This window comes from Mastigoproctus giganteus, chromosome 3 (assembly GCF_048544385.1).
Source record: "Mastigoproctus giganteus isolate SK-2022 chromosome 3, ASM4854438v1, whole genome shotgun sequence".
Classification (NCBI taxonomy): domain Eukaryota; kingdom Metazoa; phylum Arthropoda; class Arachnida; order Uropygi; family Thelyphonidae; genus Mastigoproctus; species Mastigoproctus giganteus.
The window spans coordinates 222468806-222486833 of NC_143577.1; the positions used below are offsets into that span (position 1 = coordinate 222468806).

At 33.9% G+C, this 18028-nt stretch overlaps 1 protein-coding gene across 4 annotated transcripts in view; it reads right to left on the reverse strand.

Moving 5' to 3' along the window:
* Nucleotides 1-5682: 5682 nt before the first annotated feature.
* LOC150088777 (cAMP-dependent protein kinase type II regulatory subunit-like) overlaps nt 5683-18028 on the reverse strand; it is a 342430-nt gene continuing 330084 nt past the window's right edge. For 3 of the 4 annotated variants that reach the window (XM_090369648.1, XM_090369646.1, XM_090369649.1), the window contains 2 exons: nt 14752-14820; nt 5683-6065 (listed from right to left, as the gene is read on the reverse strand). In XM_090369648.1, coding sequence (XP_090225774.1) covers nt 5935-6065; nt 14752-14820 — 200 coding nt within the window. In that variant the 3' untranslated portion in view covers nt 5683-5934. The remainder of the gene's footprint in view (nt 6066-14751; nt 14821-18028) is intronic. The other variant, XM_090369645.1, reaches the window with a different exon arrangement.

Genomic DNA, 18028 nt, shown 5'->3' on the forward strand with positions numbered 1-18028 from the left:
ATGGTTTCATAAGCATTGTCTTTAACTGCAAATTAGAAGTAAAAATGTCCTTGTCCCTAAACTAGCTGGAAGAAACAGTAAAGTCAGGTTAGGGGATTGTAAGAAACAAGGGAAAATGGGCAGCTCATCAGCAACACTGATGACAGCAGTATGTGGAATGCATGGGGAGTGAGTTGCTTCAGTAAATTCAGGAACCCATGCTCTCATATAGAGTTCAGCTTTTTTATTGTTATTTTTACCTAATATTAAAGTGTATAATTTTTGTAAATTTCAAAAACATTCTAAAAAGCTAATTAGTAAACTTTTCCACCCCTTAAAATTCACAGCAAGTTTAATTCTCAGCAAACTTCGGCAAAGCATATTGTGTTCTTTTTGATTCATAAATGCCACTCATGAAGTCAATACTCAACGAGTATTGACTTCATGTCAGTCATAATTAGTGAAAGCCAATTTCAGCTACATCATGTGTGGTCAAGCAAAAGAGTACACTACACACGTTTCAGTGGACTATGCTTAAAGTCCAAATGACTGCTAAATATAGTTAATGACTGCATTCATTACCAAAATGATTAATTATAAATTCCTCTGATGTAATGGTTGTACTAGAGGTTGTACAAAAAGAATTGCACCTGATCACAATGCCAATGGTTTTATTTTCAAAAGGGTGGCTTTTGATACTTCTTGTCCTCATTTCTTACTTTCAGGTAACTTTACCATATCTTACTTTCCTAACATTGGTTGGTCACTAACACCTTTATGAATTTACTGGATGACAGTAAATTCATACAGCAGCATGTTAGAGAGGCAACCAGAGGGAGAAATACTCTTGATCTGATTATAAGCAGTGATTGTTCATGCGTTAAGAAACTGCAGATAAAGAAACCACTAGGTGGCAGTAATCAGAGTGTATTGATGTGGGATTTACTTAAAAATGTAACTACCAATAAGGGTAAAGGGAAACATTTTTTCTTTCATTAAGGTAACTACAGTGGTCATCAACAGTTTTTAAATTCTATATAGTGGGACCAACTGATAATGTTACCATTAGCCAATTCTAAATGGGAAGCATTCAAGGAAGTAATCTTGGAAGCTACTAGGCTTTTCATACCAACTAAGAAATACTGTTCAAGGTTTAGGCCAAAATGGATGTCAGATGAACTGATGAGACTTGTGGCAGAAAAGAAAAATGCATGGATTGCATATAAATTGTCATGTTGTTGTTGTTGTCATTTAGGAGCATTAGCAACTAAGGCCATATTGCTCCAGGGATATGCGGTGGTCATTCCCTGACCTTTCTGCATCCTCCGTATTTGGTGGTCACGGGCTCGAACCCTGGTCTAATCAAGAAGCGTGTGCTACGCACTGCTGCACCTGCCCACCTGACTACGGAGGCACCAAATTATCATGTGACACAGAAGCCTATGGTAGATATAAACTAGTCTGTAATCAAGTCACAAAGAAGGCTAGGCAAGTAAAGGCAAATTACAAAAAAATTTGTGACAAAGGATGCAAATAAAAACAGCAATGACTTCTTTACTTACGTAAACTCTAGAAGGAAGGGAATGAATCAAATGGGTCCACTTCATATTCATGGTTCAACTGTTGATGATCCTGCTCAGGTTGCTGACAAACTGAATGAGTATTTTGCATCTACATTCACATGAGGAATTCTTTAGGGAAGTGGATGCCAGAAATTTATATCAAAGTCTAACAGAGAGCTAAATGATTTTGTAATAACTGAGAGGAAAGTGGAAGAGAAATTGTTGAAGTTAAACATAAGAAGGGCACCAGGGATGGATGGCATCTATCCAATTATATTAAGGAAGTCAGCAGAGGAAATAAGCAAACACTTAGCAATAATTATGAGAGCATTGTTGGATTCAGGGGAAGTCCCTGCAGACTGCAGATATGCAAATTTATTCCAAATTCACAAACGGGGATTGAGAGGTTGACAAGAGTAATTAAATACCTGTTAGTTAAACTTCTGTTCCAGGAAAAATAGTGGAGTCACTGGTTAAAGAAGTAATGCAAGATCATCTAGACAAGACTGCAGTTATACTTCACACACAGCATGGGTTTTTTAAGGGGAAAGCTTCTCTGACCAATTTGATTTGATACTACAATGTAGTAATAAAGGAACTGGATGTAAAAAATAATTTTAATATCATATACTTGGATTTCAGGAAAGCTTCTGATATGTTGCACATAAAAGATGCTGTACAAATTGGGACAAATGTTGAATTAAGTGCAAGTTACTGCTATGGATAAAGGGATGTTTGAGTGGGAGAAGACAGAGAGTGGTAATCAATGGACACTGCTCTTTGTGGATTAATGTTATTGGTGGAGTTCCTCAGGGTTCAGTGTTGGGCCAGATGTTATTTGTAAATTATACAAAGGTTGGCAGTGTTGTTAAATGACAATATGCTACTGCAACAGGATCTAGAAAAGTTAGGCAGGCAGGCTGAGAAATGGCAACTAAAGTTTAATATTAACAAATGCAAAGTACTGCATATGGGTAGCAGTAACCCCATAGTAAGGTACCAACTGTATGGCACTACAGTTATTGTAGTGTAAAATGAAAGAGACCTGAGGGTAATTGCACAGTCAGATATGAAGTTCTCCGAGCAGTGTAGAAAGGCTGCCAGGACAGCTCATAGGGTTTTGTCAATGATATACAGAAATTTTACTAGCAGGGACGAAGAGATATTATACTATTGCAATGGTCAGACCACACCTTGAGTACTGCATACAGGTCTGGAGACTTCATTTTAGGAAGGATGTAGAGCTGCTTGAATGAGTACAGAGAAGAACGAGATTGGTGAGGGGGGGGGAAGGAATGATCTTACCAAGAAAGGCTTCAGTTTTGCAAATTGCAGTGTCTGGAGACTAGGCACTTGCGAGGTGATCTTATTGGGGTGTTTAAGGCTTTGAATGGGTTGAGCAAGCTCATTGATGATGGCATTCTTCCTCTTGCTCAGACTATGCACATCAGGGGATATAAACTGAAATTGAGGAAGGACAGTTGAAGAATAGATATGTGGAAGTTTGCCTTTAGTCAGTGAGTGGATGATTGCTGGAACAAACTTCCATCTGTTGTTGTGGAAGTTTATAGCTTAAATAAATTCAAGTAAAAACTAGACAAAGCACTAGGGGGAAGGGAAAGTGAAATGGGAAGTGTTTTTTTTTTTAATTTCAAATTTTCAGTTAAAAAGGTGATGCACTGATGAAGCTATCAAGTGCTGCTGATTTCATTTTGCTGTGCCCTGCATTGTTGTATCTAAGCACATCCTCTATAAATTTGTGTAGTATGCAAAATGCTTTCATTGTAAATTATTATTGTACGTTGTTAATGCAGCATTTGTGACAATAAAAAGTGTCTTGCTTCTGTGCCCACACACAAGAAAGAATGCCTAATGTATTGTGTAATATTTGTTACACAATACATGTGAAGGGGAAATGTATCATGTAATACTCATTCCTTTCTTTATAAGCAAAACACTGTGATTTTTTTCACTGTTAGGAGTTTCTTCCTGCCTTTATTTAATACAAAATACCTAATAAACATTCCAAGAATCACAGTATCCTTTACATATTGTAACTTTAGCATGGGAAACAATGGAATATTTTAAGCCTCTGCATCACTACACTTATTCAACTTTCAGCGATTAAACCTGAACAAAGCAGTGTCAAGTGCCCTTTAATCCTTTTTTTTCTTTTTCTTTTTGTGCTGGTTCCTTTGACACAATCTTTGCAGATCATCCAAAAGCCTTACTGCTGCATTGGTAGCTTACAAAAAATTCTTAAGTGCTTTGAAATATTTAATGTATTTTTTTTTTTTTTCCTCTTTGTTCTTTAAATCATTTTTGCCGGAAGATATATATCTCTAAACCTTGTGTCCTAATTCAATAATTAAGATGACTGGAAGTAACATTACACATCACACCTAGTGAATAATACTCAAAATATTTTTCTTTTAATAAAAAAAATTAAAAATTACTTATTGGGATAAGATAAGACTCTTTAAGAATTCAGAATATCTAAAATGTCACAAAATAAAGCTTTTTTTGTTTTTTTGTTACAGAACCTGATAATTACAAAAGGATGAAGTCATATTCTTTAATAGCTTGAAATATTAAAGCTAGCCTTAATCCAAAATTTAAACAATAGCTTAATAAAACTGTACACTTGTATTTTCAAAAATAATAATAAAATAAATAACTGTGCATAAAAATAACACCTTCAATAAAAACAAAATTAATTTCATACTCGTTTGCAAAATGACCTAGCAAAAGTGGCACAAGTATATTACAGCAATTGTTGCCAAAAGAAAGCTCTTGCTATTAAAACCGATACCGCACATAAGTCAATCACATTTGATTTTAGTTCTATGATTTTAATTAAGAAAACATAAACAGAAGCATGATTTTAGCCTTTTCCTATCTAATGACTGGAAATTTGTCTTAGAGTAGCACAGCGCACAGTCTGGCAAATATCTACATCGGCTGCTATTATAATAAATAGATCTTCATTATACCAATGAATATTATAGGAATTTTAACCTTTCTTCAAAATATTTAATCTTTCTTTTTCTCATTATCCCTTGATGGTATTAGATTACATGGCAAAAGTCATTATTTTCCTTATAAATAATAAATATAAGACACTGCAGAAAAACAATATTGCCTACCTACAAAAGAAAAACATCTGACAGCTTGTAATGCATGATTACGATTAGTTAAAGTGCTTAGTACAATTCATAATTGTATTAATATATATACTGAAATAACAATAACACAAAAGTGTGTTAAGGGGAGCGTACAGGGAACGAATATGGCATAGTTTGTTTTTACCTTTCCACAAAACAATATATTACTCTTCAAATACAGAAACACATTCTGGGCAACAGTTTCACATCCATACTTTAGTTACAACATAGAAGGATCTCAACATTCACAAATGAAATCTCTAAAACTTACTTTTGAACTGAAACATTACCTACAGAACTTGTGACATTTTTCCATCAATTCAGTCTGATTACAATGATAGTACATAGGAAGCTCGAGTGCACAAGAGGCCGTTACAAGTGAGGGCCAAAAATGGGAGGTAATTCACTTTTATACAAATATGGTGTTGTGTTCCAAAATTAGTAATCTTATTACAAAAGGTAAGGTTAGCAGCACAAGAAACCGGCCAGTTTTAAGCTGTTCTTATGAGACTATGAAAGATCTTTCTACGTCAGCATTAACCAAGTACGTGGCAAATGGAACTGCTAATAAATACTAATAACCATGTTTTGCCCCTGTGGGTCTTACAAACACTCATCTAGACACCCATGTGCACGCTGAAGTCTAGAAGGTGAGTAAATGGTAAGGAGGTTCTTCATACTCTACCAGACAGCAGTGTATGTATGTACAGTATGCTGTATGCCCATATGTTAAACCATGCATGTATAATAGTAGTATACAACACTATTGTACATGTGCATTCTTTAATCAGTTTCTCGTAAGGACCTTCCTGAAGTTGAACTGACGTTAATGTCGTATTTTGACAGTGCACATATATTTGATATACTACCTATACCAGCACAGCATTCTCATTGTTCAAAAGGGAAAAAAAAAAAACAAAAAAAAAAAAAAAACATAAAAATGATATTTATAACTGAAAAAAAAAAAAAAAAAAAAAAAAAATGTACAAAAAGTAGTTACTTTTACATATTGCACAAATTAAAACAAAACTGACTTTCCTACAACTCAAGACCGCTGTCTTGTGCTGACCATGTATACAATAAACTATGATGACTGACTGTAGACTAGAACATGAGCCACATAAAAAAAAAAGAAAAAAAAAAACAGGCAAAAAGAATTTCTGATGGTAAATAACATTCAATGGGGACACAGCAGAAAGTTTTCACAAAAATATATTATGTCCGAAGGATCATCGTAAGTCACTGATGTTAGCTTCAGACCCAAATATTTCTACTACCTGCTTTTTGTAGTGGTCCACATTACGCCTCATAATGTCCATACAGGGTCCTAGCAGTCTTTCAAATGCTTGAACATCCAGAACTAAAGGTAAAATAAATAAAAGTTGCTTAAAACAATTCTAAAATAACTGCCAGTATACAGTGAACAAAATAAGCACACAACAGTGCTGCCCCCATTGCTAATATACATAAGTATTGGGTATTATCCATGAGGTATTATTTCGTTATAGTACTGTACTTTTATCTATAAATGTGATCACAGACATAATGATAACAATTAATTTTTAAATATTGCTGTTACAATTTCATTAGTGTGACAATCAGTCATGCTAACTGCTTTTCACACCCTAACTTTTAGAAGCTTATGACATATCTGCAAATAAAGAAATCAATTGAAATTTCTTTTATAATCAACATGCAAAAATAAAATTTCACACTTATAACTGAATGTAGTTACAGTTTTGATTTCAATTTAATTTAACTTTCTAATACAAATGGTTACAAGTCATACTCATATATATTTCTTAACTTTATGTGGCTGTGTATGAATATTTCTCATACATTTTTTTTCTACTGGTCAATAATACCATGAGCACTGTTAAAATAAAACATGTTCACTGGCAGCAGTTACAGTACTTTCAAAAAACAGCACCTTTGGGGATTCAAGGTGCCATTATTTTGATTTTTCCATTATCTAGAAAGTTTTATTTTTAATATATTTAATGCAGAAATAATGAGGCTAAACAAGAAAGAGAGATTAAGAATGCAATTTTATTAACTGCACATAAAACACAAACATATTGACTATCCAATGTTATATTCTGCCATTAATACACTCCTGCTTACACCCTGTTCTATTTTTTTTTATTATAGAAGTTCAGCCTGTGCGGGTAGCAAGTGGTATCGTCACTGTCCTCCCCACATGAGGTGAAAAAGGTGTGTCTTTGAATCCTATCGATGATGCAAGGAACTTTATGGGCTTTTTCTCTCTCTCTGTGGCTGAGTTAGTCTGTCTCAGGCATAGATAGCAAGGTTTTTCTCCAGAAACTGGGGTTATGCCCAGTAAAACAGGAAAATCAACCAGAGAACATGTGCAATTTACAGACACAATACACATGGTATATGAATTAACTTTCCAGGTGATCCTAATGTATTAGTTTGGATTATATCAAGTTTGTCACTAAGGTTTAACGTTGTTCTTCTTTTCTTCTCTGTATGAGGTTTATTAACTTTAGGAGGGGTTTTTAATTTAAAATAAATGTAAAACAGCTCTATAATCCGTGATATTAGTACAGAATTCACTTTCAAAATGGCGAATGTAAACAAATATAGCAATCATGTGACTTGCTGTTTTATTTTTTCGGCACTGCAGGACATCTGTGCTGTATGTAAACATCTGATCTCAATGTGCCATTAGCTCGGATGTTCTGTTATTTTGGGTGCTGTTATTTCGACAGTCTACTGTATTAAAAAAAAATCATATCATTCAAACCCAAAAATAGACATTCCTACTAATTTGTTTTTAAATAAAGAAACAAAAGATGGGAAAAATATGTAATACAGTAAACCCCTGCTATTCGCGGGGGTTACGTTCCTGAGAATTGCCGCGAATACCGAAAATGCGAATACTCAGTTATGGCTCCCATAGTAATAAAGGGGTTCTGTTCCAAAGTATGAAATAAATAAGAAAAACTAGTCTAAAATTGTGTCTATGTACGTATTATATGTACCTTCATAATATGACTATGTACATAGACAGTACATGGTGAAATGCAAGCATACGGCATCGAAATGAAAATAAGAAACAATTTAATATTAAATGTAATATTTATTAGAAATTTCAAACCAGCAGCACCTTTGCTAGCTAAAAAACTTATCCTGTCAGTGCTATCGCCAGTTTCGCTAAAGTGTTGATAAAGGAGTTTTGCCTTTTCATGAATGATGAGTGAACTTAATGGAATTTTATTTTGAGTTCAGTCTTCTGTCCACAGATTTAAAACCTTTTCCATTTTTTCTAATTTAACATCGAGTTACAGAGCAAATTTTTGAAGCAATTAGCACGTTTTCACGGACACTACAGCGAATTTTTTCTTCCGATTTCTTGATTGACCGTACCGTCGACTCATTGATTTTATAATGTTTTGCCACTGAGGAGACACTTTCACCATTAGAAATTTTATCTAATAACTCAATTTTATTTGCTAATGTCATCACCTTTGATCTTTTCACATTTCCCTTGTTATTCGTAGCCATATTTTTGTACGGGCTAGAAAGAACTTGTCCACAATAAAGTCACTTTATTCCATTAACCCACTCGAAAAAGTCAGTTTTACACTGCAAAATGGTAGATTTATCACTTTTGTAAGCATATCAATTTATAAATTGATAAATTTATTCAATTTATAAGCATATAAATTAAAAGCAAACGACGAAACCTTCCATGACAAGCGCATAACACATACTGAACAAGGATTAGCAAGAAACATCCACGTCGCGATTTTGTCACCCCCCTCCCCCACCCACCGAGTGCTGTTTTGACCGGGAAAGGTAATTTTAGCCACGCCCATGTTTTTTTATGGCGGAAAATGTTCACAGCGCTTTAAAATTCACATTTTGTTTAGGTTTCATTTTATATTAAATCAGCGACCGCGAATAGCGGGGATTTACTGTATTTCCAAATTTAGTGAAATGAGTACAAAATGACTGAATTTTTTTTCCTTCGGGGTGTACCTCTCTAAAGCAAACTCTTTAGTAAGCCTGAGTTTCAACTTAACAGCAGTAAAACTGAAAATTCTGAGGCTATGGTTGACCCCTATCTTCAAAAGAGACACTACTGCTGTTCATTATCAAAGAATTTTACTTTCCCAGAGGAAACATGATGTGGCACAATAACAAACACATTATCCACAATATAAAAAACAAATTAGAAGATTTTGAGTGAGTGAGAGAGAGAATTCAGATGACATTATAAATGCATCTACCATTTTTTGTCTTATTATCTCAAAGGTCTTATTATGCTCTTTCAGTAGCAATTAAAGAGTGATTTACTTTTTTGAGAGTTTATGACTGGCCCTCTATTAAAATGAAATCATGCTTCTATGAAAGATGAAAATTGCACTAGATTTTTTAAAAGCATTATAACTACAGATCAGTCAATTTGACTTCATGGAAAATGGAGGCAAAGATCAAGAGAGAGAAATGGATTCTGAAAAATACACAAGACAGTTTAGTTGAGGGAAAATCATGTTTAACTAATCTGGTTAGCTATTTTGACAAGGTTATTCATGAGTTGGATGTAGGAAACAATTTCAAAATTGTTTATTTGGATTTTAGTAAACAATTTTTCTCCGTTCCTCACAAGAGGTTATGTATAAAGAGGAACATTGGGATCATGAGTTGGATGTAGGAAACATGAGCAGGTAAGTTTCTTAAATGGATTGCAGAGTAGCTACAGGGTAGAAGGCAGAGGGTTATGGTTACATTTCACTGGGCTGTGTGATACGTGGGGGATCAAACTGGGACGACTACATAGGCTTGGAGGACACCGGTATTTTTTTTATAGATATACATAAACAGGAAAAAAAAAAAAAACTTTTTAATCCAGCAACAGTCACAATAGTGAATGCAAAATGCCGAAAAAATAAAAAAATTGACAATTTAAATTGCCATCAAAGTGATGTAAATGTCAATTTTAATATTCCTTTAGTAAGGTTTTAGCTATTGATTGACATCGCCAATTTTGTTGGAATTTAAGATGTCTGTAAAAAATTAGATCTCAGTTTTAGGTGTTCCATATATACCTATGTACTGGTTCATGTAATAGTAGGCATTTGCGGAGAATGCCATGTGTTTGTAATAAAAATGAACATTATGGGTTGAAAAAATTACTTCTAGAGAGATGTAGGATATCTAATATTAATTTATTTCTGGGTTTTATTTCATATCTTACATATTATTGTTTCAGTCTGAAGTGTGTTTGTTGGATTATAATTTGCCAATGAATAATGTAATTCAGATAAGTTTTTGGACGATGTTTGGTTGAGTGTTGTTTCACTGTTGTTAATGAAATTTACATTCTGCTCAGCTGATTGGGTAAGTGGAATTCTTATTTTAACAAGTCTTTTTTAGTGCTAGTGTTCAGCTAGCATTGCTTAGTATGCCAAATGCAGAAATCACTAATGTGCCACTGATCTAACACGAAATTTCCGAATGCATTGGTACTTCAATTCCACATGCAACTGTCATTTTATCCACAATACTGAAGAATCAAATAGTAAACCTCTATTAATACATCAGCATACAATATTATAGATTTCATTTGCATATTGCAACTTTTATTTGCGATATGATTCGCATACATTGCGCACTTGATGTCAGAAATTCAATCAAGTATGGGAAAGTGATGTAATCAAATCTCACTCTCAAATTCTTTGTTTCAAAAAATTCTTTAAATTTTTTTAAATATTTTAAAACAAAACATATTGAACAACTTATTACAAGAATTTTACTTAAATGTTTTTATTTTTAAAGTTTTATAGTTAAACTTTTATTTTAAAATTTTAAACTACAGTTTAAAACTATGTTTTTGCTATATATGCTTATGAAAATATCTGTTAGCTGTTGTGGCAATTTTTAATCCTGGTTTAAAAAAATTATATATTATTTTTTTGTATATTCATTATACCATCAAGATAACGAATACATTAACAAGTGCCCAATTTTAAATCATTTATTGTGTTTATTCGAAACATTTCGTTGGTATTATGTAGGACCACATGTGCCAGATGATGTGACTTTTAGGTATACATTAGCTAGAGTGTTAATTAAACATTTAATTCTTAAATGTGTTATTTGCAATAAGCTGCAGAACAAAGTGATGTGTGGTGAGGGAGAGACTACTGCAATGATGCAATGAAAGAAAAATTAAATGTAAAGAACATTTGGGGGAAAAAAAAGAAAAAATCCTGATACCTCTATCGTTACAAGACTGTGAGAAAATAGAAATAACATTCATGAAAGAAAGAAAGAGAGAGTATCTTAGATTTATTCACAGACAACAGAATCAGACTTTGTACAAGGTGTGACAATAAAGTTCCAGAATAACCAGACAGAAACTGTATATGTATACTCACATGCTAATAATAGCTGTTGTCACTTGCAAAGTAGCTCCCTGGCAGCAATACACTTAACTCAAAGATGTTATAATTACTGGAAATATTGCTAGGACTTCTGCTTAGAAATATCTTTTATAGTTGCTGTAACATTTATTTGAATGCATCAGGTCATATTTCAGCTTTTTCTGATGGGTAGAGTTGTATAGTCTTTTTTAATAGTTTAGTACAATGCTAGTTTACCATCTTACTTTGGGGGATAAAATCCTAATGAACAAAAACCGTGAAATTAAAGAAATAAATGAGCACTATCTTCATCTGCACTCTTGCTGTGTATACTTTTTCAAGTCTTGGAGAAGATGACATTTTCGTTTTGATTAAATGCTCTGTCTCTTCATTTTGGGATCATATTGAAAGCACAATGTTTCTTCCATAGTAATAACTTTGGATGAAATATCAAAATGTTTAGATGGACTTGTCCAGTTCCTCCTTGAATTTATTTAAGCTATCAACTTCCACAATAACAGACGGAAGTTTGTTCCAGCAATCACCTACCCACTGGCTAAAGGCAAATTTCTGCACGTCTTTTCTATAACTGTCTTTCCTCAATTTGAATTTATGCCCCCTCAAGGTTCATAATCTGAGCAAGAGGAACAACAGAGCTGAGCCTGCTCAACCCATTCAAGGCCTTATACACCTCAATCAGATCACCTCACAGGTGCCTGGTCTACAGACATTGCAATTTGCAGAACTTAAGCCTTTCTTGGTAAGAGAACCCCTTCGTTCCCACTCACCAATCTTGTTGCACTTCTCTGTACTCGCTCAAGCAACTCTACATCCTTCTTAAAATGAAGCCTTCAGAGCAGTATGCAGTACTCAAGGTGTGGCCTGACCACTGCCTTTTAGGTATACTAGCAAAATTCCTGTATATCATTGACAATACACCATGACCTCCTCTGGCAGCCTGTCTGCACTGCTCAGAAAACTTCATATCTGATTGCACAATTACTCCCAGGTCGTTTTCATTTTCTACCACCCTAAGTGTAGTACCTCACAGCTGGTATGTTTCTCTGGGGTTAATTCTACCCATATACAATACTTTGTTTTTGTCAAAATTAAACTTCAGTTGCCACTTCTCAGCCCATCTACCAAACTTTTCTAGATCCTGTTATAGTAGCACACTGCCATTAATGTCATTAACAACCCTGCCAACCTTTGTATCATCTGCAAACTTTGACATTAAGCCTGATATACCTTCTTCAATATCATTGATAAATATACAAAACAACAGTGGGCACAACACTGAATCCTGGGGGACTCCAATAATTACATTAGTCTACGAAGAGCAGTGTCCATTGATTACCATTCTCTGTCTTCTCCCACACAACCACCCTTTTATCCATTGCAGAAACGTGCCCTTAATACCATACTGCTCCAATCTGTACAGTAGTCTTCCATGTGCAACAGTGTCAAAAGCTTTCCTGAAATCCAAGTATATGATATCAAAATTATTTTTTGCATTCAGTTCCTTTGTAAGCACATCATAGTATCCAATCAAACCTTAACAAACCCATGGTGTATCTGAATTATTACTGCAGTCTTGTCTAGATGATCCTGCAGTGCTTCTTTAACCAGTCACTCCATTATTTTCCCTGGAACAGAAGTTAATCTAACTGGTTTACAAGTACTCTTGTCACCCTTAGATCCCCCTTTGTGAACTGGTGATACATTTGCACATCTCCAGTTAATGGGGAATTCCCCCTGAGTCCAAGGATGCTCTCATAATTATGGCTAAGGGTTTGCTTAGTTCCTTTGCCGCCTCCTTTAATATAACTGGATAGATCCCATCCACCCCAGGTACCTTTATGTTTAACTTCAACAATTTCTCCTTCACTTTGCTCTCAGTTATTACAAAATCATTAAGCACTCTGTTACAATCTGATAAACTTCTGGCATTTTTCTTCCTTAATAACTCCTCATATGTGAATGTAGATGCAAAATACTCATTTAGTTTGGCAGCTATCTGAGAATGATCATCTACAGTAAAACCATTGATATCATGTGGACCAATCTAATTCATCCCCTTCCTTCTAGAGTTTATATAACTAAAGAAGTCCTTGCTGTTTTTCTTAGCATCCTTTGCCAAATATTTCTCGTAATCTGCTTTCGTTTTCCTAACCTCCTTTGTGACTTGATTACAGACTAGCTTATATCTACCATACACTTCTGTGTCGCCTGATAATTTTGGGTGAATGGATGTGAGAAATATATATATTTTTTTGGATGATGCTACATAAGCTTGCTTTCTTGAATCACATGCCTCTACTACTACTTCACTTTTATCTAAAATATTGTCATGAAACAGAATTGATACTTGGCTTAAGGAAAATTTAAACAAATCTGAAACTGACATTTCTGTTCATTGGTCAAAATCTGTAGCACTATCTTTGCTGAAGCTTTTGTTATGTCTGAATCCTCTGTCTTGCAGTTTCTCTTTCTAAATTAAATTCCACTGTCTTCATTTGTACAATTAAGTTTCTGCACTCTGCATTTCCATTAGTTTTCTAAGTTTTTAGATGACCACTTCTTTTGTCAGCTTATATATTTTTCTGACTCTCTTTAAACTGCTTATGCCAGTCATAAATGCTTGCTTCAGTCTTTTTTATTACTGCCTCCTTGTAAACTGCTTGATGACATTTCCACAGTTTCATTTGCACTTTTGCCTAACTTTTCAGTATCAAAACTTGATACTGATTCATTGCTCCAGTGATCACACATTTTTGTGATGGGACTGAGAAATGCTATCTTACTATCATCACAGTGACTGTGTTGACTGTGACTGGCATGATTATTTTCAACTGCAGCATAAGCAAGCATGGACATGTAGAAACATGCACATCAGATCATAATGCTCAGGCAACCCAACATTAAACCTGTAAAGGCTTTTCTGGAACTTTAATTTCACACCTTGTAGGTGCCTAGACAAGACATGGATTGTCACAATTTCTGACACTGCATACATTAGTTTAACACTAGCCTATACTGTTCCAGGAGCTACCCCCAACCCAAAAAAAAAGTGCCAAAAGAGTGTACCTTTGCTTTACAAATAGGAAACATTGCTCTGCATCCTCAACCTCTCATGCCAGATTGCTGAATGGTCCCACACAATTTTTCATGACTGTACCAAACCAGCCGTTGGATCCCTCACAGTGACAGACCTAGTAGTATGGTAGTTTTGTAACTGGATGTAGTGCACTTATTGCATCACATGCATCTAGTGGTTGGTCCTTCTAGATACAAATTGCAGATGATATCGGGAAGTCTAGGGGATTAGGAGACTATTTGGGATTGAACCAATGAATGTATGATTATGATAAGGAAGGCACATCAATTTTATGCTAGCAATTTTATGCAATGCAAAACCTTATCAGTAGTTTACTTCACTCCTACTGAGTATGAAAAAAGTTAATCACGGATGAGTGATCACTGCATTAACATGTTAGGTAAAAGTTATTCTATGAGTGTATCTATTCACATATGCATTTCAAATTAATGGGACTGTAATTTTCTAATTATGCAGCATAAAGAACACTTATACTATTGTAAATTTAAATTTCATATTTCAGTACTGACTGCTCTATAATTAATTCCACTTACAAGCTAGTCGGACATATCCAACAGCATAGGCTGAGGCTGCACGTGGTTTTTGAGTTACCAATGCCAATTCTGAAAGAAAATAATGCAATTAAATCTTAATAAATGAAAATTAAAAAAGATACATTTTCATTTACAGTTTTAAGTATTCACAATTCATTGTACTGAAGAAAAAAACATACTAATTTCAACAAGCAAAATAAAATATGATATATAAACTCTAAAAGGTATTTTAAAGTTCTCTAAATGTTTATAACATAGATCCAAGGGTTAATTGACACATTCAAGCATTAATATATATATATATATATGGTTATTCAATGTAACTCTATAAAGGTTAATGGTTAAAGTTACATATGAAAAAGGTATACAGTTGATGAAATGGTTTCAGTGAATGCAAAATTAATAAATAGGTATGACAGATGCACCTAAAAGCAAGCAGCATTGAAGGATGCAAGAGTAAATATAAATTTTATTAAAAAGTTGTATTAATATATTGAATTAAATATGCATAAATGGATGTGATAGTTATACAAAGTGCCAGAAACTAGCAGGGAGGGCGAGGAAAGTAGAAAAAGAAGTGTAGTAGATTTATGAAAGGTGAAAGAAAGTTAAAATCCTAGAGGTTATGATAAATTAAGAAAAATTATGGGCTTAATTACCAAGCCAATAAAAAAGTGGGGGAACTGTAAAGGAAAATTAGTACATCAAAATAATATTATAATGCAAATAAAATGGAAAAAAAAAATTAAAATGTTATAGCTGTCATTAGATATGGGGGGAACATATTTAGAAAATGGTCGAATATAGGTAATGCAAATATGCATGATCTGATGTCAGCAGAAATAATTATTGATACATGATCAGGTATTTCATCAGGGGACTACACCTGACCATGTATCAGAAACTGCATTTCTATACTTGTCCATAGTAGTGAGTGGCCAAAATAAGTCATGATAAAGAAATTAGCACTTTCTAATACAGTATGGACAAGGTAGTCCCAGTGCAGTGTAAATTATTGAGGTATGAATAATTTAGTTAAAATCGAAAAATGTTAAAATGAATATGTAGAATTTATTGTAGGATTTAATTTTGTGTAGACAAGAAATCAATTTAGAACAAGCAAATGGTATAAGGGTGAGGTATTAAATTGAGGAAGGGGAAGGGAAGGAGTATTTTAAATAAAGAATAAAAATAGCGATAGAAGTAGGATAGTAGGAATGTTCATTTTACCCTTGTATTGCACTAATAGTTCAACGAACGGGAAGAAATTAGAAATAGACAGCAGAAAGATAAAAAGCATACAAAAAGTAATTAAAAGACACTAAGCTTGCTGGGGTTGTGAGGCCCAACCTTATAGTAAGGGCTTTGACATTAGTAAGTGTTAGTATAAAAGAGAGCTAATACCAAAAGCTTGTATAGAAATATGTGTGTCAAACATGCCGATAAAATGAATCTAAAATGAAACCGAAAGTAAAATAAGAAAGTGAACATGTATGTTACCTGGAATATTACTACAAGTAATGTGAAGTGAAAACTAGTCAGGCGGGGAAAAAGGTGGGGAGATGAAGTGCATCAATTCAGTAGAGTAGCTGAATGCAAGCAGGTTTCAACCAAGTGAACAATATATTACATGATAGAGCAATTTATAGCAGTGAAGCAGACTTAATAGTAAGCAACGTGGAAATTCAAAAAAGTGGGAACGTGATGATCTCTATAGTCACATTTAAAATACAAGTGCATGGAGATAATTTATAATAAGCGTTGGAAAAATCAATTTAATACCTCACCCTTATACCTTTTGCTTGTTCTAAATTGATTTCCTATCTACACAAAATGAAATCCTACAATAAATTCTACATATTCATTTTAACATTTTTTCTATTTTAACTAAATTATTTATACCTCAATAATTTACACTGCATTGGGACTACCTTGTCCATACTATATTAGAAAGTGCTAATTTCTTTAACACTTTTCTTCTACTACTTTTTTTTTTTTTTTTAGGAGCATTAGCAACTAAGGCCATATTGCTCCGGGAATATGCGATGGTCATTCCCTGACTTTTCCACATCCTCCATATTTGGTGGTGACGGGCTCGAACCCTGGTGTAACCAAGAAGCGTCTGCTACGCACTGCTGCTCCTTACCACCTGGCTACGGAGGCGCCTCTTCTACTACTATAGACAAGTATAGAAACACAGTTCCTGATACATGGTCAGGTGTAGTCCCCTGATGAAATACCTGATCATGTATCAATAATTATTTCTGCTGACATCAGATCATGCATATATGCATTACCTATATTTGACCATTTTCTAAATATGTTCCTCCCCCCCATATCTGATGACAGCTATAACATTTTCATTTTAATTATTTTTATTTCTATTTTATTTGCATTATATTATTATTTTGATGTACTAATTTTCCTTTACAGTTCACCCACTTTATATTGGCTTGGTAATTCAGCCCATAATTTTTCTTAGTTTATCATAACCTCTAGGATTTTAATATTCTTTCACCTTTCATAAATCTACTACACTTCTTTTTCTACTTTCCTCACCCTCTCTGCTAGTTGCTGGCACTTTGTATAATTCTTGTATTTATAACACTTTGTATAATTCACATCCATTTATGCATATTTAATTCAATATATTAATACAACTTATATATATATATATATATTTTTTTTTTCCCCTTTCTTTTAATAAAGTAAGGCAAGGAGACCTCAGAGACATATTGTGGAGTCACATGACCAAGTGACTCAGAAAATGTCCTACTTCTAGATAGAACTGTATTGAAGGTCCATCTCACTGGGAAAAAAATGTATCACAGTACTCTTTACTCTGTGGCATGAGCATCACTAATATATTAAGGTGCATTATTAACCCTATCGCAATTTTCTATCAAGAAGAAAGAACAAAAAGAACAGAAAAAATAAACCCCAAACCATCAATCTTTGTGCTGTCTTAATATACTATTATATAAATATAAGCTTAGCGGAAGCTTTCATCTCTTTCAAGTCGTTCGTTCCTGGAAGTTAATTGTGTTATCTATTTATTTTAAGTGTGGTGCTATAAGGCTATAGCCTAATGCTTTTATTAAGTCATCCTTGCATTTAGTCAAAATAACAGCACTATTAAAAATGCATTGTCTTGTGTTTAATTTTATTTTCTAAAACTAATTATATTGTCTCCTAGCTGCCAATTCCCACTCTTCTCCATACCAGCTGAGAAAGTAATACTCTTTCTGATGTGAGCCACAGAGCTGTTCTGGATGAA